Source organism: Ostrinia nubilalis, chromosome 28 (assembly GCF_963855985.1).
Source record: "Ostrinia nubilalis chromosome 28, ilOstNubi1.1, whole genome shotgun sequence".
In the NCBI taxonomy this organism is placed as follows: Eukaryota; Metazoa; Arthropoda; class Insecta; order Lepidoptera; family Crambidae; genus Ostrinia; species Ostrinia nubilalis.
Genome location: NC_087115.1, coordinates 3,618,310 through 3,642,599, shown reverse-complemented (window position 1 = coordinate 3,642,599; position 24,290 = coordinate 3,618,310). Strand labels below are relative to the sequence as shown.

Sequence of the window (24,290 nt, the reverse complement as noted above, 5' to 3'; positions counted from 1 at the left end):
AGAAAAAAATAGTTTTCTCTACCAAGTCGCTTCACCCCGTTCTCCCCCAATCATTACCATACTATTTCAATTTGTGTCCTTATATAAAGCCACCCTTTCATCCCCATGCCAGTACAGAAGCTTTCGCCATAGACTCAACCCATGGGAAGAAATATTTGAAGTCACAAACATGATTTTCAATTTTAAATTGTTATTTTTCGTTCTTGCTCTGTTTTGTGCGCTTGCAACGGCCGTGGACGACTTGAAGGTAATTTTAAATATTAATCATCATCATCATCATCTTAAGGTCATTGGTTTCCATTGCAACCTTTTCTATCAAGTCATTTAGAATCTCCACTGCAGGGTCTCTAATCCCCTATTTACTTCTAAAAGTATTAAAAATTCATTCATAATATTTGATTTTCTATTTAAAATATTAGCCATCATCATCATGGTCGTTTGGTCTCCACTGCAGGAGTAAAGCCCTCTCTAATTTTGTAAAATATGAATTCACTCATATAGAATTTTAAAATATTAAATCATCAACACCACCTAACAACCGGCGGCCCCACACGTTGGGCGCCAATTTTGTAGAGATGGGTTTCTTTTCACAAATTTTCACAAAAAATTACAAAAAAAAGTATTTAAGTAAGTTTATATCCGTTGTGTGGTATCCATAGTACCAGCTTTGCTTAGTTTGGGATTAGAGGCGCAGTGTGAAATGTCCAAGGATATTTTTTTTCTTAAATCTGACAAGCGGTAAAGCTAAATACACTTATTTTATAAAATCAATGCGTTGCTAAAAGGATAGTTTATTATGTAGTTCCAGCGGTTGTTCATTCGTTTTAATATAAGAACTGCCTATCTTTACCTCCAACTGCCGAAACACAACAATGCTGTTAAACATTGTAATGTCACCTTAACAACAATGTAAAAATTAGATTTAGGTAAGATGGCGGTAGCTAGCCATGACTTAGCAAGCCCTAACATCAACCAAAATTACCAGAAAATCTTACTCTCACTGGGAGTCGAACCCGATTTGCACTAATATTTTAAAGAGGAAAAATTTTATTGTTTGTTTTGAATAAGCTCCGAAACTACTGGACCGATTTAGAAAATTCTTTCACCGTCAGAATCCTACATTATTTCTGATGAACATAGGCGGTACGAAGTTCGCCGTGTATTAATATTAATGTATTGTGGCAGGATGACGTGGACCGAGGCGCCAGCGACCGCGGCACCCTCTGGTTTGGCCCGCGACTCGGCAAGCGCTCCTTGAGGATATCAAATGATGACAACAAGTACGCACTGTGGCTCCCTTTTGGGAAAAAACATTGACGCCCGTATTCACAAACGATGCTTGCTTAAGTGAAGCAGAAAATCGAATACACAGCGTTGAATAGAGCTCTGTGATTCGTCCACTCGGCATGGGGCACACTGAAAACCAGCGTCGTGGCCTTCCCCACCGTGGGCCACGGCATATGCTGAGTGGAGTCCCATTGCGATGGGCATTGCTGTTGCGACAGAATAGCACTGCTCAGTTCACTTTTTATTTCCTTGTAATATTTATGTGCTATTTCTGTCTTTTTAACTAAGTGACGTTCATCGTAATAAATATTTTTTTCTTTCTTTCTTTGTTTCTTGTGCGTCCATGCGCACTGTGAGACCTCATAGTAATGTTTATGAATACGGGCGTTATCTAACTATCTCACTGGTGATTTTCCGGCCGGTCATAGCACACTTGTCAACCCTCGTATCGCCTTTCGCCGCGAGGCGAGGCGTTTACGTTACGGTGCGGATAAGTGTGCGTTGCAGTACAGAGTTTCAAACAAAGAATAAGTACTAACCGCAATGATATTATAGAACTATAGATATGTTACGCTCATAGAAATTACTATTTTAATCCGTGCCGAGCTATTCCAAATTGCACACATTGACAAATGTAACTGATAAGTGAAACAAAAGATACGAAATAGCACGCAAATGAAAGAGATAGCTATAGTTTTAACGATTCTGCACTAAGGGGTCATCCATAAAGTACGTCACACGTAAAGAGGGGGGGAGGGGGTTGACGAAGTGTGACATGGTGTGACATGGGGTGGGAGGGGTCCTAAGTTTCGTGACATCACATTTCAATTGTTTCGAATATTTGATATAATGTTGATTTCATAAAAAAAAGTACTTAATTTAAATGGAAATAAAACTAATTTCGGAACTGCTGTTAATTTAATAATTTTTCGATGTGAAATTGCAAAACATGTGACGTCACACTAGGGAGGGGGGGGTCTCAGAAATGTGACCACCTGTGACAAGGACGGAGGGGGGGTCAAAAAATCATGAAATTCGTGTGACGTACTATATGGATGGCCCCTAACTAATCTATGTCCGCAGCGCACGCATCCTTATCGCTCTAACGTCAAAACAAGATCGCTTTCTCTTTCTTAACTTGAACATGGCGCATGGCGTCTTGATTGTTTGCATAAGTTACCTACAGTTCCAAACAATGTTAGTTTTAATTCACAAACTGCAAAAATGCTTGTTACCGGCAATATTAGGTAAGATATTATGTGCAAGCTGGCAAGGTATTATAATCATTAATGTTTGGTGTATAATTGAAAATATAAATACTAAATAATTTTGCATAATCACATGTGGTAAGAGATCCCTTGTATTTTGTTTACTTTAGAGTCATAATTGGTACACTTTCGAAACACACACGATGGCATTTTTTATTTATTTTGGTAAGAACACAGGAACTTACGGTGTGGTACGCACGCGATTGCGCACGACGCAGGCCACACGAAGACTAAACACAAGACGTCCCAATTGGGACGTATTTGAGTAGGTATTCACAGCGCGAGCGCTTATAACATATCTGCTTTTGTTTTTATATAATATCATTGACTAACCGCCTCGAGTTGATACGGTACTACTATCCGTTTCCGGGTTGATAAGTGTGCTTTGTCCTTTATTATCTTCTCGTAGTACTTAATATAACTTTACTTAGGCTGAGTTGCAGCACCTAACTTTGATGGTAACTATAACGATAACCGGTGCTTTTTGTATGGAGTTTGACAGATTTTGACGTTTGTCAAAGTTAAAGTAAGATGGTTGCAACCCAGCATTAGAAGTTTATTTTCTCAAAAAGTTGTGGGACGTTTGTGGGGCGTTCATTCTCATAATAATTACACATTATTCTTCTTCCTTTTTAAGAGGATAGAAATATTTGTCTCCATAATTTATTTCAGATATTTAAATGGATTTTAATTTGCAGGCAAACTTTTTTGAGGCTTCTTGAAGCTGCCGACGCCTTGAAATTCTACTACGATCAGCTCCCCTTCTACGAAAGCCAGGCCGACGATCCGGAGACCCGTGGTAAGTCACCAGTTCTTAATTTTCTAATTATTATTTTATTCAGGCCATATTATCACATACAAATAGTTACCTACTTTAAACACAATAAAAAGAGGCGGACAAAGGAGACTGAGTTTCTTCCGCCACTTCTTCTCAGAAACATCTTTAAAAGTTGTTCCAAAGTGGTATTAGGGCAAGCTTTATTTGGAACGTACAAGTGCCATGGAAAGGGCTATTGATTTTGAACAGTAGCAAGAGAAAACACAAAAGAAGAAATTTGACATTTGCGATGCCCATTGCAATTCCCCACTCAGTATAAAGTCGTGACCTACGGTAACAGAGGTGGTGTTTTGTAGGCCCCATGTCGTATTAACTACTTGCTCAATTTTATTTATTTTTTATTTTATATTTTATTTATTTGGGAATAACAACAGCCGATACATAAAATAGACTTAAATCAAATATTTTCCTTAAACTAATTAGGCCAAAAAGGTTATCCACAGAATTAACGAATTTTGCTTAAACTATAAAATTAAAAACAGTAAACAAATATACCTAAATAGATAGATAGACACCTGACCAAGCCATGTTTCATCCAACAGTGACAAAAAAAGTAGTCTTCACTCCGAAACTCGGCCGCAGCATCGACGTCTACCCTGAAAAACGCACGTTCGAGAACGTAGAATTCACGCCGCGGCTGGGAAGAAGGTTGCCTGAGAAAGTGCCTGTCACGCCATCTGATTCTCATGACGAAGTGTGAGTATTCTTAATTCAATCCATTCATGATCATTTACATTATACTCTGTTGGTACTTAGTGTTAGCTAATCTGCTCGATGGACCGAAGACAAGGTGGACCGACGTCTTCATAAAGGTAGCAGGAAGGCGCTAGACGCAGGTCGCTACCAACCGGGCGATGACTTTTTTTTCACGTCATATTAGTACTGGCGTTGTAGTAGTTTAAGTAGTGTAGGTACGTGCTGTCTGCAATGTGCATGCTGTGCTTGCATCTAGTAGGATCAATCTAGGCTAAGTTAGTTACCATGTTTTCATACAACTTGAATTTATGGATTGTATCCAGTTTTGCGAGCCAAATAAAAAAAAACATTTTTAAAAACAAGCTTTATTCAGACATGCAGTTGTACTAAAACGAAAAAAATAATTGCAATGGTCAAATAATTTCGAAAGCTTGTATCGCGCATGGAATTTATTTTTCTTTTTTCTGTTTGCGCTACAAGCTTTAGAAATTATTTGACCGTTGCATATAGGTACAATTATTTTTTTCGTTTTAGTACAACTGCATGTCTGAATAAAGCTTGTTTTTAAAAAAGTTTTTTTTTATTAAAATTTTATTTTAAAAAAATGAAAATGAAAATGAAATATTTTATTCAGCGACACAAATCAAAAATACACTTTTAGTTGTATCTCAATCTGGGCCCTGGTCATCATTTAGCAATAAAGTGCTCGGGAAGACGAATCCAACGAACCCAAACTCGATAAGTTTCCGCCGTTTCATTTAGGTGTTCTTATGGCCACCTCCTGACTCCATCATCAGGACCCTGGAAATCATCTAGCACTAAGCTGCTCGAAAAGACAAATCCAACGAACCCAAACTCGATGCGATTCCGCCGTTTCGTCTAGGAGTTCCTATGGCCACCTCCTGACTCCATCATCTGACCAGCTCAATGATACCATAACATTGCATTGTCATCGTACTTACATAAGTATACCAAATTTCAGCTCAATCGGTTGAGTTGAACTGGTCTTAATTTCAGTTGCAAGATTTGTCCCACACATACTAACAAGTGAAGTCAATTTAAAGCTTGTAATAATAATAATAAAAATGAGGAAGCCTATAGGAGGAGGCCTATGTTCAATAGTGGACGTCCTGTGGCTGAAATAATAATTATCATTATGACGAAGGTTTTAAATTCACATCAATATAGGTACATTAGACTGATTGAATGACAACATTGACAACGTGTGGTCAGGTAAAGTAGAAAAAAAAACCACTCCAACTTTTCCTGTGCATGTGACCAAATATTATTCCTCCAAAAGGTGACCAAATGCTTCATATTTTGACTTTTTGTATATTAAGGAGGTCGTGCTCCTGTGATGGACAGTAAATTGACATGATGAATGAAACTAAAAATTTCAACATTTTCAGGTATAGTTTCAAACCAGACATGGAAGAGATCATTTCCCGGCACAACTACTTCTCACCGCGACTCGGCAGAACCCTCAACTTCTCTCCTAGACTGGGGAGGGAACTAGACGCTTCGTATGGTATGTAACAATTTATTTGTAATAAGTAATTTGTCTGTAGAATCCTAATAAAGGTCATAGTCTAACAAAGGTCACACCGTATCGCCTATCACGAGCTGTCATCGCCTTTATATAATAAATAAATAATAAATAATAAATATATTTATTTTCTCTCCACAAACAGATTCTTAAAACTAGTCTTAAATTTAGTTTGGTACATTTGTCTGTGGGAGACTGGTGTCTAAACTAGGCAGAATCCTGCCTGTATCTTAGAGCACCAGGCCTCCAACCCAAGATACATAATTACTAAGGTTAGTAGGTACATCTTACAATTTGAAATTATTTATTTAGAGGTGTTGTGGAGATTTACTATAAATATGTTTTATGTGTATGACGTGTATGTATGCATGTGTGGTGTGTATGTGTGGTGTGTATGTGTGGTGTGTATGTGTTTGGTGTTATTTATTTAATAAATTTTTCCGTTTCTTCATAGTTCTGACTCAAAAGCCATTTAGTAATTAACTTTTTAACTTCCGATTTAGACTTAGAATAGATGTTCAAAATTTTATTTGCTTGGTTGTATAACTTTTTGCCCAGATAACAAAAAAATCTCTTAGCAAAGACTGTTCGAAATGATTCTAATGTAACTATGTTCAAACGTCTTCGAGTATTCACTACTTGGCTATTATAATAAGTGAGGGAATGCTGTCTCATTAAGCTCAAAAGAATGAATAATTGCCTTACAGTTTCGCGCACCGTCAACCGCGAGGCGAGGCGTTTACGTTACATAGTGTGCGTTGTAGTCTGGAGTTTCATACAAAGAATACTAACCGCCTCCTCTACGATCCTTTCCGGGTTGATAAGTGTGCTACGAAATTTATACAATTAAATAAATTGTCCATAAATCAAATCTTTTTTCTAAGTCATGTAGTTGTAAAGTTTACCGCAATTTCTTCTTCTAATGTTCTGTGCAGATAACTAAATAATTAATTTATAATTCTACACAAAAATAAAGAACTACCTACCATTTTAATACAGACCACCAGTTGCCATAAATTAGACAAATTCCTTTTCGAACTAAGAACTTTCAAAAAAAATGGAACGCCCCGCGCCTAATGTGAATGTACCTTTATAGTCCTTTAAAAGTATCTTTTTGTTCCAGACATTTACCCAGAGAAGATACGGCTAGCACGAAGCGCTAACTTGACGAAAACATAACGCGATGACCTTATACTATAAATCTTTACCGTTTTAACTGATGTTTGACGATACCTCTGTAATTTTAATACGATATTGTTTATGAAAGGGTAGTTTTTAAATAACGATGCCATTTTGTATTTGAAGAATGGACCAAAGACTTTTAAGCACGGATTTTGAAATGACACTCATGCTCAAGAAAAAGTTGAAGCACGCTTTTGGTTCAAAAATACTATAATATTAACCAATCATAGGATACATGATTGAGTTTCAATCAGTGAGGTTTATAGATACTTACATTAGTAATCGGTAAATAAATGCAGTCTAAAAAACCACTCTATCTAGGCAAGTTACCAAGGATATCAACGCTAAAACCGAAAGAGCGCTGAAGTCTAAAGTCTGGATGAGGTAAGGAGAAAGAATGCTGCAGAGTTTAGCCCAACCTTGGACAAGGAATGGGATAAAGTGAAATCAAGCTGATGAAGTGGTTTTTTTTTTTTTTTTATGTGATAGGAGGCAAACGAGCAGACGGATCACCTGATGTTAAATGATTACCGTCGCCCATAGACACCCGCAGACCCAGGGGCGTTACAGGTGCGTTGCCGGCCTTTAAGGTAAAGATACGCTCTCCTCTTGAAAGCTTGCAGGTCGTATCCGTCCGGAAACACCGCAGACGACAGACAGGTTTGACTGCCAAAGTCACGTGATCGTCACAAACTGTATAGATTCTGCAGTTTGCCTAAAACTAGTTTCTAGTTCATTCTATTATATTTGTGTATGAAAATAGGAGTCTTTATAGGCTGGGGACTCCTAAGCTGAACACTTAGAGCTTGTAGATTTGTGTTTAAATTTACTAGTTACGCTCAAATCTCGATTTAATTTGATTGTTTGTAAAGGCAAAAAGTTAAAAACCAAAGGCTGTAATTTGTTCTTGAGCAAAGATTCTATGTTAGTGTCATTTCATAATACCCCTACCTCTTTTTCTTCTTCAAGCAATCTATTAAAATTGGTCTCTTGTATTCGTTCGACTTGCTATTGACCCGTCTCATGCTCTAAGAGCTTCTTGAAATGACCGTTTTTCAAACTAGATACTAGCAGATCCGTCCATCGAGTCGGTTTTCTTTAATGCCCTATCTTTTTTCAACGAGGTTGCAATACCAGACTTCTTTTTTAATGTCTCAGACTTAGGATTCTCAATAATTGGAAAATTAATGTTTTTTTATATCATGCCCTTTTTTTATTTTATGAGGTTGCAATACCAAATGTACCCTAGCTAGAGTCTTTGTTCTTCGTGGCCTAAAGAGGACTAGAAAACTAAATTAACATTATAACGGCGTCTTTCTAGTTAAGCGGTCAAAAAAGTTGCATAATTTTACAATTATGACGTAAAATTGTAAAAAAAATGGCCGCTTCATACCTCATTCTTAGATTGTAACACGTTAATGTTTTGGACGATATTATTGTTATAAAATACGTATACATTAAACTAGATTGTAAGCGATATTTATGAGAATTTAATAAAAAATAATTGCCGAAAATTACTTGTATTTATTTAAGTACCTACCTGTGTAAACTATGTAGGGTAAACAGTCATTGGACGCTGCCAGTCATTGGACAAAATTGAATTTTCTTAAAATTAATATTTCTAAAAAAAAACGCATTTTTATCTCCATCAGTCGGAATCTCTCAGTTGTTGAAATAGAAATGCTATTTTTAATTCAGTAAATAACTGTCCAATACCTTTCTTAAGTGTCCAATGACTGGCAGTTTACCCTACGTTAATTAATTTAAAGCTGTTGTTAGTAGAGCCTCGACAAAAATGAGTTTTGGAGTCATTTGATGATTTATTGCCAATATTAAAAATAACCCTGTCGGACATAATCATTTTGCGAAAACTGTCTTTAACCCACATTACTATTTACCTACGTGTAGTCGTGTAGGTATATATCGTACGCCCCACTTACTCCCCGTAATGTGAGTAGAGTACCTTTATTGTATTAATTAAATGCATTAAACTTTTGAGAGCACCTAACCAGCTTCTTAAAGATAAATAACATACAAAAGAAATAATAACTTACATTTTCATTTCAATTCACAATTTAAACAATAAAAAAACACTACTTCACCTTATCTAAAATGTAGCGACATTTTATAGACTGTTGCAAGTTTTTTATAAAAAATAAAACGAATATGAATTCATATTTTCTTGGGACACAAGCTTGTGAGTAAATGTGCATATTTCGTAGGTACTTTTTTATAATTGAAACTAAGTTAGCACCGTGGTTCTGGCTGAGTAGAATAAAATCCTCTCGTGAGAGAAAAGATAAACTTTTTTTTTATTTCTGGATAAGTAGCTATGTACTACCTTAAGGACAGAGCGAGAAAAATGGTCACTCTAGGCACCCAAATAGCAAAGGGGTCCCTTGCCCACGCTAAGTGAGTGCCATCACAGCCTAAGCTATCAAAAACTCCTAAAGATGTGAAAGTTACGGCCGAAGACGCACCAAAAGACATTTGGGATCTACCGAGACAAAATGCCGATGAAGACAACCCAATTTTGTAGCTTTTTTATTGTTTACAGACATATCATCAATAGTGATCATCCAGACGCATTGCTATGTTCTTCTGGCAGCCAACTTGGACGATTTCAAGTCAATTGCAAAGAAATTCGTGCCTGATACACTAGCCAACCAGCTGGCAGACTTGGCTTCACAATCAGGTGTCAAATATCGCCAGGAATCATCGTTCCATGAGACGTCAGAGAGCAACAGCGAAGAGCATGAAGCTAAAAGGGTACCCCGAGACAAAAGCGTCGAGAAAGAGACAAAAAACGTGAAATACGCAAAGATTAACTTTGAGGAGCTAGTGCAGAAGGTCAAGGAAAGAATCCAAAAGGATTTGGAGGTACAGAAGATAATAAAAGTAACGAAAAAAGACACAGAACAGTATTATAGTGAAGAGTTGCCGAAAGCCAGTCGTTTCGTCAACGAGAGAAGAAAAAAAACCACGAAATCTGTTAGACAACCGAAGAAAGAAAGAGAGGAAGGTGATGATGGGATGACTTTCGCCAAAATTGAAATGAAAGGAAACGACAGCTATGAAGATTACGTCATCCCCCAAAAAGGAGAAGATATCTTCGAAAGCGATGTCGAGAAACTGGCTGACTTCCCAACTACTTATAAACAACTGTCTAAACACACTACCCAAGCTACAGAAAGGCCTGTAGAATACGAATATGAGAAGACAGAAGAAATGAAAGCAAAGACTGAAGATTTGTGGTACGATTATAAACAAACTAATGCTACAGAAGATTACAAGGATACAACACCTCTAAAAAGTAGTACGAAGAAGAATAAAGGTACAATGATACCGAAAAGAGATTTCTACAAAATGAGCAGCCCAAATTATTTTGCGAAGGTTCCAATTGTAGCTGAGAAGTACGATTTTGATGAGCCACTCCCGGAAAAAGATAGGGAACCTGAGAATTTGCAGCCTGTGAGAGGGTTACCACTACCGTCGAACATTAACGGCAAAATTAAATTGAGTTAAGACATACAAATTCTAATTATTATTAAGTGAGCTTTTAACTCAGTCAATGCCTGAGGTATGGAACCGGCAAGGGAGGTGATATTGACGTATTATGACGGGACAGATCATAAAAATCTTAAAGCACACATTTTCACAAGTCTCGCAGACGTTTTGACGTCTCAAACACCCTCCCGTGCCGCCCCCGTACCTCAGAAAGAAAGAAAATCATATATTTTGGTTCCAACTTAACATCAACAACACAGATTAAAAGTAAGAATGTACAAGTAGTTTGAACCAAAATTGGCCACCGCTCAGCATGGGTGCTCTGTGGTAATAAAACCCAGAACATGACTGTTATTCTGCGGAAACCATTTTTGGAGAGAGCGGCAGGCATACTAGCCTACAACTATTAGCACAAAATGAGACAGCACATAAAAATACAAACAAAAGAGAACTGTGTGTGACTGAGTTTACAATTTCGCGAATCCTCAGGGCGCTATTGATTGGAGGGACAAGGGAGGATCACTATTCGCATACTGAATCACAACAAGACCGAGCTAGCTGCACACCTCGCTGGAATGCGACTCTCCCTCGCACTCACCCACTCTCCTCTCCCCGCTCGTCCCGTCCGTATCAGAGCGGTGACGTGACGTCACGGCTGCCAGATGCGCAGTTAACTCGACTCGCAGTTAACTTGCCTTACCACCACTTCGCGACAACATATGGCTGGTGCTGAGAAGTAGCGGAAAAAATCTGTCTGTTCCAAACAAACTCTTTCTATTAAATTAGAGTAATTTCTTTATTAGCTAAAAAGATAATCATCAAAAAGCATGAAATGTTCTTGTTTTCAACAATTTTTGTCGCTTGGTTCGGAGCACGTGGTTCTAGGAGTGGTGAGCTTCGCATACCGGATCGCTCTTGAGGTTTTAGTTGACCCTGTAATTAATTAAGAAGGATATGAGTACTTAATATTATTATTATAAGTACTTAACTTCACTTGATGTAGAAAAACGTACGTCTCCCTCTCCATATTCGGATACCTTGAATCGTGCCCAATTTTGTTCTTCTCCCTTTTCCCTTTGGTAAATTACAGGCCGAAAGACGTCCACTCATGGATAAAGGTTTTCCACAAAGACCGGTCCTGCGCCGCCCGCATCCAGGCACCTCCTGCGACCTTCACCAGATCGTCGGTCCACCTAGTGGGAGGCCTGCCCTCACTACGTCTTCCGGCTCGTGGTCGCCACGCGAGAACTTTTCTGCCCCAGCCGGCATCAGCTCTACGAGCTATGTACCCCGCCCACTGCCACTTGATTTTAGAGATTCTGCGGGCTATGTCAGTCACTTTGGTTCTCCTGCGGATCTCGCAGGGAAACTCCGCGCATAGCAAGCTCCATCGCCCTTTGGGTGACCTTAGCCTGATTATGTGATATACCATCACTTGAAACACTGGTCAAAGACTTAACGAATGAAATGAAATTAGAGGATTGTCCTCCTGCAATGGCGACTAAATGACCTGATGATGGTGAACGTACCTCCATATTCGGAAACCTTGATGCAAGGCGGCCGGAATATCTTCGCTTGTTTGAGCAAGTTGGTCGTGTTCCCTATGTCCAGGTGCCAACTGGCCAGGAGTGCCCGCACTCCGTGGATGATGTTCTTGAAGGTGTGAGGTTTATCTATAAGAGGACAGTGTCATTTTATGAACAGTAATTTGATCAGCGTCAAAGTAAAGTCAAAATTTCTTTATTTTTATAGACTACTACTTAGCGGCCGCCCGCGACTTCGTATGCGTGGATCCCGTTTTAACCCCTTAGGGGTGGAGTTTCGTAAAATACTTTCTTAGCGTCATAACATCTACCTGCATGCCAAATTTCAGCTCGATCCGTCCAGTGGTTTGGGCTGTGCGTTGATAGATCACTATGTCAGTCAGTCAGTCAGTCACCTTTGAGTTTACCAAACATGAGGTAATTATGAATAATTACCTCATGATTTGGTAAATGTGATTAATATGAAATCATTCTGTTACTGTGTCATCTTGTTACTAAATAGGCGGCGTTACGTTTCACCTTCGTTTGAACTTGCTGTCAAAACGATACCGCGATACGGATTTGTCAAAGAGCTGATTGTCGTTCGTCGTCCAGTCGCGTTGCAGTTGAACATTTTTAACGTAATCGGGGCCCTGGTGCGCAGTTAACTCGACCGGTTTAGGTACTTTAGCTTACCTTTGACAATGACTGATAATAATGCAGCAATAGAGCCCACATCCCACTGGAATAGCCTTATTTGAATGTTGCTTATTTGATACAGAATCGAGTAGATCTCTTCTTTAGTGTGCCCTGTGGTGTTCATGCTCAGTAACTGCAGTAATCTACGATAAATAAGAAATAAACTTATTAGTACTTTAATACCTACGTACGCCCGACTCAAGAAACATAAAAGTTAAAAATAAGGTTGTCCTTGAAAGTACTGTAGTATGAGGAAATTATAAATATTATGCCTTATGTTACGTTCCATCTTCTTCTTTTTTGCTCCTTGCCTCCCGAACCCGTCTGGCCAGCGTGAAGAGTAGGTCAAATCCTCCATTTGCCTTCGGTAAATTATAGAGGGTCATGTTAGATGACCTAATAATGAACCAGGGATGTTATGGATATCCTTAACCGTAACCGAAACTTTCGGATATCCGAAATAAAAAAATATCCGTAACCGTAACCGGTATAATATTATTCCAATATCCGTAACCGTATCCATAACCGAAACTACATATCCTTAACATCCCTATATGAACGGTCAAGCTGTAGATCCTGGCTACACAGGAGTTGCAGCGATGGGAACAAGAGGTAGGAGTATTCCCGTACCTAAATAATGATGATAATGTTCTAACTCACCTTGTAACCGAATGGTCTTCGGTAGTCAACCGCTTAGTGAACGTCAAGTCAGTTTTGTACCCCGTTATGAATGGAGTGATCAAATCTTGACAGTGAAGCCATTCTATGGGTGAATTCATATCTCCCAGGATCCTTCTGTAGAAACTGTCGATCGGTTTGACTACGTGCGGTTTAATCTTTACCGTATTAGTAACAGACCTAAATATTTTAGGTGTTTCTACAGATTGAGGTTTGCGCGTAGTCACAATTTCTCTCAGCTTAAACCTGTCTTTCTTTTTGCGTATATCATTATCGTCTATAGGTGTGATTGGAAGCTTTTCTATGTCTACGTAAGTGTATTCATCTGATTTGGAGTTGATAGGTTCTTGCCTCAAAAATTGGAGCTTGGATTTTCGCTGTTTTTCTAGAATTTGCTCGGCGATTTGACGTTTTAGTACGTTCACCCTGTCGTGCACGCTTAGTGTCACTTCGGTGGTCTTCTTTTGGTGAGCTGGTGCTGTGAAATCAAATCAAATTACTTATTTGATAGATGATGATAGTTTGGTTTAGTGATAGTTAAGTTTGAGACTTAGAGAAAAATAGAGGATACCTAGTTTTTGAAAGAGTTACCGATATTCAAGCGGGTAAATTAAGCTAGTTCTTAAATTAATGTAGGTACTTATGAGGTACTTACCGAGAACAAAAATATAAATCACAATACAGAAATATTTCATTTTCAAAACTTATTTTACGTACAAAAACTTATTGCCTAATACGTACAGGTACCAAACTACGTTTCAGATAGCTTGATTAAATTCATTCAACCATTTTTCAACCAACCTTTTCGATATCAAAACCTCTACTACACAGCTGCTATACTAACACCCGTTTTCCCAAACATTACTATGAGGTCTCACAGTGCGCGTGGACGCATAGAGTTCCAAAAACCTATTCAAAAACAATACCTGAGTTACGGAGTGACACACACGAAACAATCACAGAACCTGTGCATTCACGCGCACTATGAGACCTCATAGTACCTAATGTTTATGAATACGGGTGTTAGTACTTTTCTAATCAGCCTGTCTGTACTAAAATGAATAAAATAACCATAAAATATAAGACACCATTCACAAATTTGTAATTTGTAACTCCTTGAAGAAACTACGAAATTTTAAACCATATTTTGTGTGATAAGTAAGGCCCCGAGTTTCTTGCGCTGATTCTTCTCAACTCTAGCCCATTATTGTCCCGAAAGCAGTGATAATAGGGTTAGGTTTAAAAAGATAAATTGACACATGCAAATAAAAAGCCAAATTGCTGGCAATAAATGAGTTTATTGAATTCTTAAACTCCTCACAGACTACAAACTTTGTCGACCGATTATTTAGTCGGGCTGTTACAATATGAACAAGTATGGAATTCACATTACACCGATTTGGAATCGGCCGATTCCTCATACAAATTGGAAGCCTTTCAAACTACTTATAACCCGATCAAGTTAGCTGCGCACCTCGCTAGAATGAGACTCTCTCTCTTTATCGCACTTAATCGCACACCTTTGTACTTGCATCGAATAAATACTTTTCTTTCTTTCTTTCTTTCCCGCGTTCGCTCCATCCGTACAAGAGCGGCGACGTGACGTCACGGCAGCCAGGTGCGCAGTTAACTCGACCGGGTTGCAAGAGGCCGACTAGAAGTCTGTAATCTGCGGGAGTCATTTCAAACTGTATACTTTTATGTTATGAATGAATAAAGATTTTTCTTTTTTATTTCTTGGACCGAGACCTAACGAACGAAATAACTGATCGCAGACGCTTCTTCTGCGGAGGAAAAAAATGATCAGGAACCAGTTGGAAGAGCTGGAGAATAGTGCAATAATTCAGCTCGAGTTCCTTGTATTCTGGAAAAAGAACAATTTTATAGATCTAGCGCTTCTCAGTGCCTGAGCCGTTTCGCAACACGAGTTATGATCGCGATGCGAATAGGACAAGATAAAATAAAAAGTACAAAAACGTTTAAAGCCATCTTCGGGGCACGAGTCGGAGTGGTTGCCATTGCTGAAATCGGACGGATGGATTATCATCATCATCATCATTGGGAGTCCAAATTGCCCCTCGAATATAAAAATTTGGTAGCATACACCTCAGTTCGAATCGCTCATTGCGAATTTTTCAGTGGGCCATTGGCATCGCTCCAAATAACAGAGCGAAAACCCCATCCTAACAGTTCTTCGCGTTTCACACCGCGGTCCGAATCTCTTGTGGTGCGATGCGAAACAACCATAGAGATATAGAGAGATGCCAACTAATGCGTTGAGTTCGAAACTCAGTGTCGCATTAGAAATTCACACACACAAAGTAATCAAAATATGTGCTCATTATCCACTGCGGTATCAGTAGGTACTCAACGTTCGAATAATCTTTAGTACTACGCAAGCAATGTAAACTGTTTACATTGTGACGTCGCTGCTGTCATCACTGCTGTCACGAGCAATGTGTTCTGTTTTTGGGCATATTGATGCGACACCGGCCCCGCCCCCTTGTCACATCTTTTTTTTTTTTTTTATTAGGTCTGCAAAACTGGTTTTACAAAGTTACATACATAAAATAAACTTAACTTAGTTGGCATTAATAATGTAAAACCTCCTAGATGCAAACACCGCATGCATATAATAATATTGTGTAAACAGAAAATGCTAGCAAAAAGAAGTTATTAGCCTATGTACTTAAAGTTTCATTTAACATTAGAGCAGCAATAAAATTTACTTAGGTTGTTCTTGATATCCCTTTTCTGTGGTCTGTGGAAACGACTAAAGAGTAAAAACCCTGTACAATTTTGGTGTTCCTTACCATGCAACGTGCCCGGTTCGCAGTTAGCTGTCTTCATTGCGCACTTGTTCTTGAATATCACTGCGTGGTAGTCCCTGGTACTCACACCACAGACCGGGCTCTCCACGTCATCGAAGCATGGCTCGCAATCGGTTCTTAGGAACATCACGTATTTGATGCAGAATTTTGTGTCGACATAATCGTATTCTGGAAGGAAGAAGTGACTGTTGCATAGTGCTTTCTCTAGTTTTTTACAAAGTGTTTAAATCGTTGGCATATCCTTTTAAAATAAGACTAAACATCAAGCTTATCTAATACTGTGGCATCTTATTTCGATGTAATGGCAGTTTTATTTTGCAACAAACATATTATACAGGGATGAAATGAGGAGATCCGTAGGAGAACCAAAGTAACCGACATAGCTCGCAGAATTGCTAAAATAAAGTGGCCAGTGGGGGCACATAGCTCGTAGAGACGATGGCCGTTGGGGCAGAAAAGTTCTCGAGTGGCGACCACGGGCTGGAAGACGTAGCGTGGGCAGGCCTCCTACTAGGTGGACCGACGATCTCGTAAAGGTCGCGGGAAGAGCCTGGATGCGGGCAGCGCAGGACCGTTCATTATAGAAATCCTTGGAGGAGGCAGTAGACGTCATTTGGCTGAAACGAACGAACGAACAGGGTGTTGATTTCAATCCTCGCCATATTTAGGGAGTTGATTAGTAGCTTATTTTGATCACGAATCAGTAAAAAAATTGACTTCGAAAAAAATTTAAAACGAACTTTAACTTTAGTTGGTCAAAGAAAAATACCTATTTACACTACCTACTTTACGTGGCTTCCTTCAGTAGGCTATCCGACATGATAAGCGAGCGATCCGCGTGACTCGATGGTGCCGCAGTGTTAACGTATTGCAGTATTGCGAGCCACAGTGCAGTTGATGTCGCACGGAAAATATTCGCAAAAAATTCCACTTTCGTTTTTTTTTGGTATATTATGTACCTATGCGTTTATACATAAGTCATAATAGATCACCTAAATAAATATAGAGAGGATTGAATTCAACATCCTGTATAGTCTAATATGCTGTTGACAGTACGATCGTTTTAAACTCGTTATAAGAGCACATTAATAAGATTTGTCTCATTTTTGGGGAATGTAGTGCGATGTATCATGCATGCATGAGTACTTAGTTTTATATTAAAAGGATGCCAAAGATTTAAAATTTCACCCTGTTTAAATAAATTAATGTATAAACTCACTCAGATGTCCTCGATAATGCGCGCACATGTTGTTTAAAATGATGTGGCATGCGCTCTGGAACCACTTGAACTTCATGTTGTTCCTGGACAAAGGATGAAGCACACTTATCAACTCGGAAACGGATCGTAACTCAACTCGAGGCAACAAAATAAGTTTCGTGCAACCATTTCTCAAAGTTCACTTTACGACACGTTCACAAGGGCGCTGTTTTAGTTTTCGAAGTCGAAAGTTTTTCGTGCTAGGTACTGGTAAAGGTCGCGGGAGGTGCCTGGATGCGGGCGGCGCAGGACCGGTCTTTGTGGAAATTCTTGGGGGAGGCCTTTGTCCAGCAGTGGACGTCATTCGGCTGAAATGAACGAACGAACGAACTCTGAGAAATCAGTTGTCGTGTGGTTCCGGCAGACCAGAATAGGGTCCACTCATTCGTAGTGGCTTTTTCGGTCTATTCCATTTTGATCACCTGGTTTTGATCACCCAGGTGATCAAAGTGGACTCCAAGCGACAATTTGGTGTCCTTTGATCACCCATGGTTAAAATGACCTGGGTGATCAAAGTGGACTCCAGTTTAATTATTTAGTTTCCTTTGATCACCTATAAATACATCACCCAGGTCATCTTATCCATGGGTGATCAAAGGAACCCAGAATAACATATTATTATAGGCTATAATTTATGACGATCTGTGACAAACTAAATTTCACGCGGGTGAAGCCGCGGCGGGTAAAAGCTAGTCATAAAGGTCACCTGTTCAGCCCACATGCTGTCTTGTGATTGTCGTTGCAGTGGTAAGGGTCACAGTAATCCATCCAAACGGGGTTGAACGGCTTACGAGTCCGGTTGAAAAAATCCTCAGGCAACTGTGGCTTCTTCATGACTAAAATAAATAAATAAGCGGTCTAGTTAAGGTATAAGTCCAAGATGGGCTGCAGACTGCAATCGCAGGCGAACACAGATCACAGAAACTAAAGGGAGATGTGACAAGCGGGCGGGGCCGGTGTCGCAGCAATATGCCCAAAAACAGAACACATTGCTCGCGAAAGCAATGATGACAGCAGCGACGTCATAATTAGGGAATGCAAAACCGGTTAATCGGAAACCGAAAAATCGGAAAAACCGCCCTTTTTCGACGAATTCTAAAACCGGTTTTAAAAATCGAAACCCGGATTTAAATCGGTTTTTCTATCTGTATACACGTAACAAATTCCAGAAATAAGCAATATCATTTTATTATAATATAACCTGGGTATTTTGATATTTGACGAATATTTGGTTATTTTACAATTTATAACTTGGCAACATTGTCACTTGGTTACTCCGTCGTTTACCTTTGAACGGGGAATCCCCGATAATTATTTAAGACTCGTACCGCCCGCGCCCGCCACCTGACATGACCCACCCCGCGATTCAGATAGTTGGTGATTATTGCAGTGAATAACCTATGTGTGAGTGAATTGAACAGTTTTTATTTCTGAATTGTTTTGAACATTGAATCTCATTTATTTGCGATATCTGCAGAAGCTTATTACTGTAATACTTAGTGTATTGAAATTTGACAGAAATACCACCTAACGTTCACAAATAAAGCTTTTTACATTTTATTCTACTATGTATTTAATTTAAGATATTGCTTATATCAATCGTAGATAATTGTAATCAAATACGTTTTTGATGTACATTACGTACATGGTGGTAATTAACAAAATACTAAACCGACAGAGTAATGAATTTTAAAAACGTATTCGTTGACAATTATTACGTACAATGGAGATAAACTACCATCCCTTGAGTTAAATTTAGCTTATTCATTATTCAGACGACTGGAATAAGGGGCTTTTAAATACTGTGCCAAAGAAAGGGGACATAAGCCAGTGTAGCAATTGGAGAGGTATCACTTTGCTCTCGATACCGTCAAAGGTTTTCTGCAAGATTATCTTGGATAGGTTATCGGGGGCCGTTGAACCTCTTTTGCGTAGGGAACAGGCTGGCTTCCGCCCGAACCGCTCGTGCACCGACCAGATCAATACTTTGCGTATCATCTTGGAGCAGGCATCAGAATGGCAAAGGGAAGTCTATCTTACCTTTGTAGACTTCGAAAAAGCCTTTGATACGCTAAAGTGGGCAAGCATATGGTCGCGACTCGCTGACATTGGTGTCCCGCCGAAAATTATCGATCTACTGAAGGCCATCTACAAGAAATACTCTTGTAAAGTCACTCACGACGGCCTCATCTCCGAAGACATTGAGGTGCATGCGGGCGTCCGGCAAGGCTGCCTGCTTTCGCCGCTTCTCTTTTTGGTAGTCTTGGATGGAGTCATGTGTCGTGCATATCAAAACCAACGGCGTGGAATAGAGTGGGGTATAATCGGAGTCTTAGAAGACTTAGATTATGCCGATGACCTCTGTTTGCTGAGCCACACGCATCACGATATGCAATCCAAAATTGATGACCTACATCGAGAGGCGGGCATCACGGGGCTCAAAATTAACTGCCGGAAGACCCAAGAGATGCGATCTGGAGTGAGGAATTGCACACCATTACGGATTGGTGCAGAGGATGTGGAACGTGTCCACAATTTTACCTACCTCGGGAGCGTCGTGTCAGAGACTGGAGGTACCGAAGACGACATCACTTCGCGCATTGCCAAGGCCAGAGCCACCTTCGCACAACTTCGCCCCGTATGGCAGTCACGGAAACTGACCCGAAGGGTCAAGATCAAAATTTTCGGGTCCAACGTTAAATCCGTGCTGCTCTATGGGTGTGAAACGTGGAAGGTCACCAAGGTCATCTCGCACCAGCTGCAGGTCTTCGTCAACCGCTGCCTTCGCCGAATTCTCGGCATATACTGGCCTGAGAAAATCTCCAACGTCGAGCTATTGGAACGCTGCCACGAAATTCCGATCGACCAGCAGATCAAGCGCCGCAAGTGGAACTGGATTGGCCACACTCTCCGAAGGGATCCCGATCACATCCCCAAGCAGGCTCTGGATTGGAACCCCCAAGGAAAACGCAAACGTGGTCGCCCCAAGCAAACTTGGCGGCGCACTGTGGCAGACGAGGCGAAGAAGATCGGCAAGGACTTGGAGCGAGATCAAACACATAGCTCAAGACCGAACGCGATGGAGGACTGTTGTGGACGCCCTCTGCCCCATCTAGGGGACATAGGATGATAGGACCATAAGTAAGTCAAGTCATTATTCATTATGTGCCTATAATGCCTAATGAATAAGCTAAATTTATCAAAACTGTTATAACCCTCTCTTAAATAACGTAATCTAACACAAAACGGACAGGACGTAACAAATCGCTGTATGTAACTACTAGTTGATTGAAAAAAAAATAGAACGATAATAACCGATTAAAAACCGAAAACCGGTTTTTTTTCTTGGAAACCGATAAAAAAATCGGTTTTTGATAAACTTTCGGTTTTGCATACCCTAGTCATAATGTAAACAGTTTACTACCTACTGATACCGCAGTGGATAATGAGCACATATTTTGATTTCTTTGTGAGTGTGAATTTGTAATGCGACATTGAGTTTCGAACTAAGCGCATTACTTAGGGTAAGTGCGCTAGTTTTCGTCCAATTATCGGAGTTGCCAACTTTGTGATGCGAAATGAATATCTTAAAATACCCTTACTCATATGTATCATATGTCATTTTAATCCTTATATAGTCTACTTTACGTTAATATTATATGACAATAAGTAAATACCACGGGTTTTTTTATAAAAAATATTTTATGCAAAAGAGGCGATTTCACTAGTTTTCGTCCAAAAAAATCAGTTTTCGTCCTAGTGTACGCTAGTTTTCGACCACTGTGTAGAAAAAAGGGTGCAGTTGAATTATTAACTTAAAACCAATTCTACAATACAGTAACTATGGATTGTGGTATATCATTTGAAAGGTAATTTTGTTAGCTTTCAAATGATATCAAAAAGATTTAAATAAGTTTCTTACCTAAATTTAGGAAAATATTGCAATAGGTCGAAGGACAAATGGACGAAAACTAATCTACAGGAATAGCTAATTTTGGTTTTCGTCCACCCCAGTGCTTGCTCATGACGTCATGGACGAAAACACAACAACGTTTAAAGCTGTTTTTTGTTTTCGTCCACATCTTTTTAACGGTTTTTATGGGTTTATCACTGTTAAAAAGTGGACGTAAACTAAAATGTTTATTGTAATAGCAATAAAGATCATATTGGAAGAAAAAACATTGTATTTTGTAGGTCCATTGAAGTAAAATGATTATTAAAAATATTAACTAGGTGTCAGGGTTTCCGTCCACGTGGACGAAAACCAAAATCTTGCAAAATTGTTATGCTAGTATTAGTCCACTTAATTATCTAAGATTTCTATACAAAAACTTTAATAAACCCTTAAAATAGTGTTTATTATGCTAATAATTAGACATACGTGCCAAAAACATTACGTAAAGTAGCTAAAACAGTAATTAAACATACCATGAAAGTTCCCTACCGGCACCTTTTTTTCTAACTTGACGACGTTTTCCATTCACCTGTGTGCAGCAGCAACTTCCGTAGATTTTTTTGGAGTTATTACTTGTCAAATTAAATTTTCATGCAGGCAGAACTGTTACTTAGATATTATAGATTGTAACAAGTCCAAACTTGCACGGAAAGTTAGGTTTGTATTCTAATTTTCCGTATTTGTTTGTGGCAAGTCGGTCAAATGGACGAAAACAGGAGCTGGACGGAAAACCGGCGCAATTACCCTACTTGGCATCTTTCTATATCTCTATGCAGGTCACTCTGCGCCTAGATTTTGCGACTGCGTTTGACCGCATTTCATATAGGCAATTTCATAGAAACCGTGGTGGCTTGCAGTTTGAAAGAAAGAAAGAAAAATATTTTTATTCAGTTTGCGGTCTGCAGTCCATCTTGAACATGACTTGTACCTTTAACTGCGCACCTGACGGCCGATTCCAAGAACAGCGTAAATAAAATTAATAATAAATGTAACTTACCTTTAAATCTATCTCTCACGAAGTTCGGATTATCAAACTTTGGTGCTGGCCTGAAATAACAATAACTTTAAAGTATCATCATCATCATCTTAGCCACGGGACGTCCACTGCTGAACATAGGCCTCCCCCAATGATTTCCACATCGCCCGGTTGGTGGCGGCCTGCTTCCAGCGCCTTCCTGCAGTTCCTGCTACCTTTATGAGATGAACAAGTAACTGACGCCCGTATTCACAAACATTAGGTACTATGAGGTCTCACAGTGCGTGTGGACGCACACGGTGACACATGAATCAACCAAGCAGAGCTCCATTCAACGCTGTGCGTTCAATTTGCTGCTTCACCATTTGTGAATACGGGCGACAGAGCTCTAATTCAACGCTGTGCGTTCGATTTTCTGCTTCATTTAAGCAAGCATCGTTTGTGAATACGTGCGTTAGATTCTCGCCCGTAATCAAAAACGTTACTATGAGGTCTCACAATGCGCGTGGACGCACAGGGTGACACGTGAACCAATCACAGAGCTCTATTCAACGCTGTGCGTTCGATTTGCTGCTTGACTTAAGCAAGCATCATTTGTGAATACGAGCGTCAGTGCTCTATTCAACCCTGTGCGTTCGATTTCCGCAAGCATCGTTTGTGAATAATACGGGCGGTAGATTCTGTTCCTTGGTTGATCTAAATATTGCAATTTTTTAGTGAACAATTTAATAATTTCAATTATTGGCAAAAATATACTTACTTTGATATGTTGTATGGTTTTGGTTTTCTACCTAGAATCATTAAAAAACTTGATATAAAACTTGGAAAATTACATTTATAGGTATTTTTTCGTAAATTACATACGTAGATATCGTAAGAGGCGACTAAGGGACAAATATGCGAACATCAGGCCTCCCCAACCCGTCTGGCCAGCGTGGGGAGTGTAGGACAAATCCTCTATTTGCCTCTGGTACATTAGAGGGTCGTGCTCCTGCAGTGGAGACTAAATGACCTGATGATGATGATGATGATGATGAAATATTATTATTAATACTTACAATCAACTAAAACAATTTGAGCCATAACGCACACAATACAACTATACAATATTGGACCCATTTTAATTTTGATTTATATCCAAATGTAACGTTTTAAGTCACTTAAAATTACTAATCAGGAAGTAATTAAGTACTCATTGACTTTTATTATGATTACGAAGAAATAATTTTCTACATAGTGCGGTCATAAATTCATTAATGAGCGTTTTCTAATTACGCTCACCAGTTGGCGCCACTGTCGAAACACAGTGGCGCCACTGTCGAAAGGGCCCTCGCCCACCACGGCGACTCGTCATGTCTGTGAACAGGCGCTGCTTTCGGGGACTGGTCAATCCAAGTTATTCAAACTTATGTATGCGAGTCATTTCTACTAGTACCTTAATATGTAAGTCTAGATATTAGCACGTCACTACCTTGTTTAATATACCACGCAATCTTGTATACCCATTCTTATGATACACCATACAAGAATGCATGGTAACTTCAGTGAACTGCTCCTGAATCGAATTTACCTACTACTACTATTTCTATTTATTTATATTAACCGGCAGACAGTGGTGACTGAGTTTGTTGCGGCGCTTCTTCTCAGCACTTGCCAAATGTTGGTCTCGAAGCGCTGGTAGGGTAAAAAGATTATGAGACATGTAGAGGCTACTTAAAAGAGCATATGACGATTTGTAAGAACTATTTATTAGTCTAAACAAATAAAGAAATTTTGACTTTGACTTTTTGTAGCGATGCAGTCGCGCTGCTGTAGCACGTTAGTAGCGCGTTGGCATCACTTCTGTAGTGCATTGCAAATGGAATCTGTCGTAAACCTAATCTGTCCTAAACAGAATCTGTCCCTAACCGAATAAAGGATGCGACTAACGCTCGTTCATCATCATCATTTCAGCCATAGAACGTCCACTGCTGAACATAGGCCTCCCAATGATTTCCACAATGGCCAGTTAGTGGCGGCCTGCATCCAGCGCCTTCCCGCTACCTT

General features: G+C 39.5%; 4 protein-coding genes across 5 annotated transcripts; 2 read left to right on the top strand and 2 right to left on the bottom strand.

Annotated features, from left to right (window-relative positions):
* The first annotated feature begins 116 nt into the window (after positions 1 to 116).
* Positions 117 to 7,886, top strand: LOC135085409 (PBAN-type neuropeptides-like). Of its 2 annotated transcripts, XR_010260103.1 has the most exons (7): positions 117 to 247; positions 1,186 to 1,280; positions 3,254 to 3,354; positions 3,936 to 4,089; positions 5,499 to 5,617; positions 6,759 to 7,280; positions 7,478 to 7,886. XR_010260103.1 is itself a non-coding variant. In XM_063980201.1 (6 exons), exons 1-6 carry the CDS (start codon positions 170 to 172, stop codon positions 6,812 to 6,814), a joined length of 603 nt encoding a protein of 200 aa, XP_063836271.1. In that variant the 5' UTR covers positions 127 to 169; the 3' UTR covers positions 6,815 to 7,886. The 2 variants fall into 2 exon arrangements, 1 of the variants encoding a protein (XP_063836271.1); XM_063980201.1 differs by having other exon boundaries at positions 127 to 247; positions 6,759 to 7,886.
* Positions 7,887 to 8,892: 1,006 nt separating this feature from the next.
* Positions 8,893 to 10,375, top strand: LOC135085406 (uncharacterized). Its single transcript, XM_063980195.1, has 2 exons — positions 8,893 to 9,014; positions 9,375 to 10,375. The coding sequence occupies exons 1-2, from the start codon at positions 8,984 to 8,986 to the stop codon at positions 10,340 to 10,342; spliced, it is 999 nt and encodes a 332-aa protein (XP_063836265.1). The 5' UTR covers positions 8,893 to 8,983; the 3' UTR covers positions 10,343 to 10,375.
* A 730-nt stretch (positions 10,376 to 11,105) lies between these two features.
* LOC135085394 (uncharacterized) lies at positions 11,106 to 14,010 on the bottom strand. Its single transcript, XM_063980177.1, has 5 exons — positions 13,880 to 14,010; positions 13,207 to 13,702; positions 12,544 to 12,689; positions 11,854 to 11,997; positions 11,106 to 11,257 (listed from the first exon to the last, which is right to left on the bottom strand). The coding sequence occupies exons 1-5, from the start codon at positions 13,917 to 13,919 to the stop codon at positions 11,169 to 11,171; spliced, it is 915 nt and encodes a 304-aa protein (XP_063836247.1). The 5' UTR covers positions 13,920 to 14,010; the 3' UTR covers positions 11,106 to 11,168.
* A 492-nt stretch (positions 14,011 to 14,502) lies between these two features.
* Positions 14,503 to 23,433, bottom strand: LOC135085539 (uncharacterized). The gene is made up of 7 exons (XM_063980322.1): positions 23,303 to 23,433; positions 23,005 to 23,035; positions 22,266 to 22,315; positions 18,020 to 18,149; positions 17,275 to 17,357; positions 16,038 to 16,223; positions 14,503 to 15,088 (listed from the first exon to the last, which is right to left on the bottom strand). The coding sequence occupies exons 1-7, from the start codon at positions 23,361 to 23,363 to the stop codon at positions 14,955 to 14,957; spliced, it is 675 nt and encodes a 224-aa protein (XP_063836392.1). The 5' UTR covers positions 23,364 to 23,433; the 3' UTR covers positions 14,503 to 14,954.
* Positions 23,434 to 24,290: the final 857 nt, after the last annotated feature.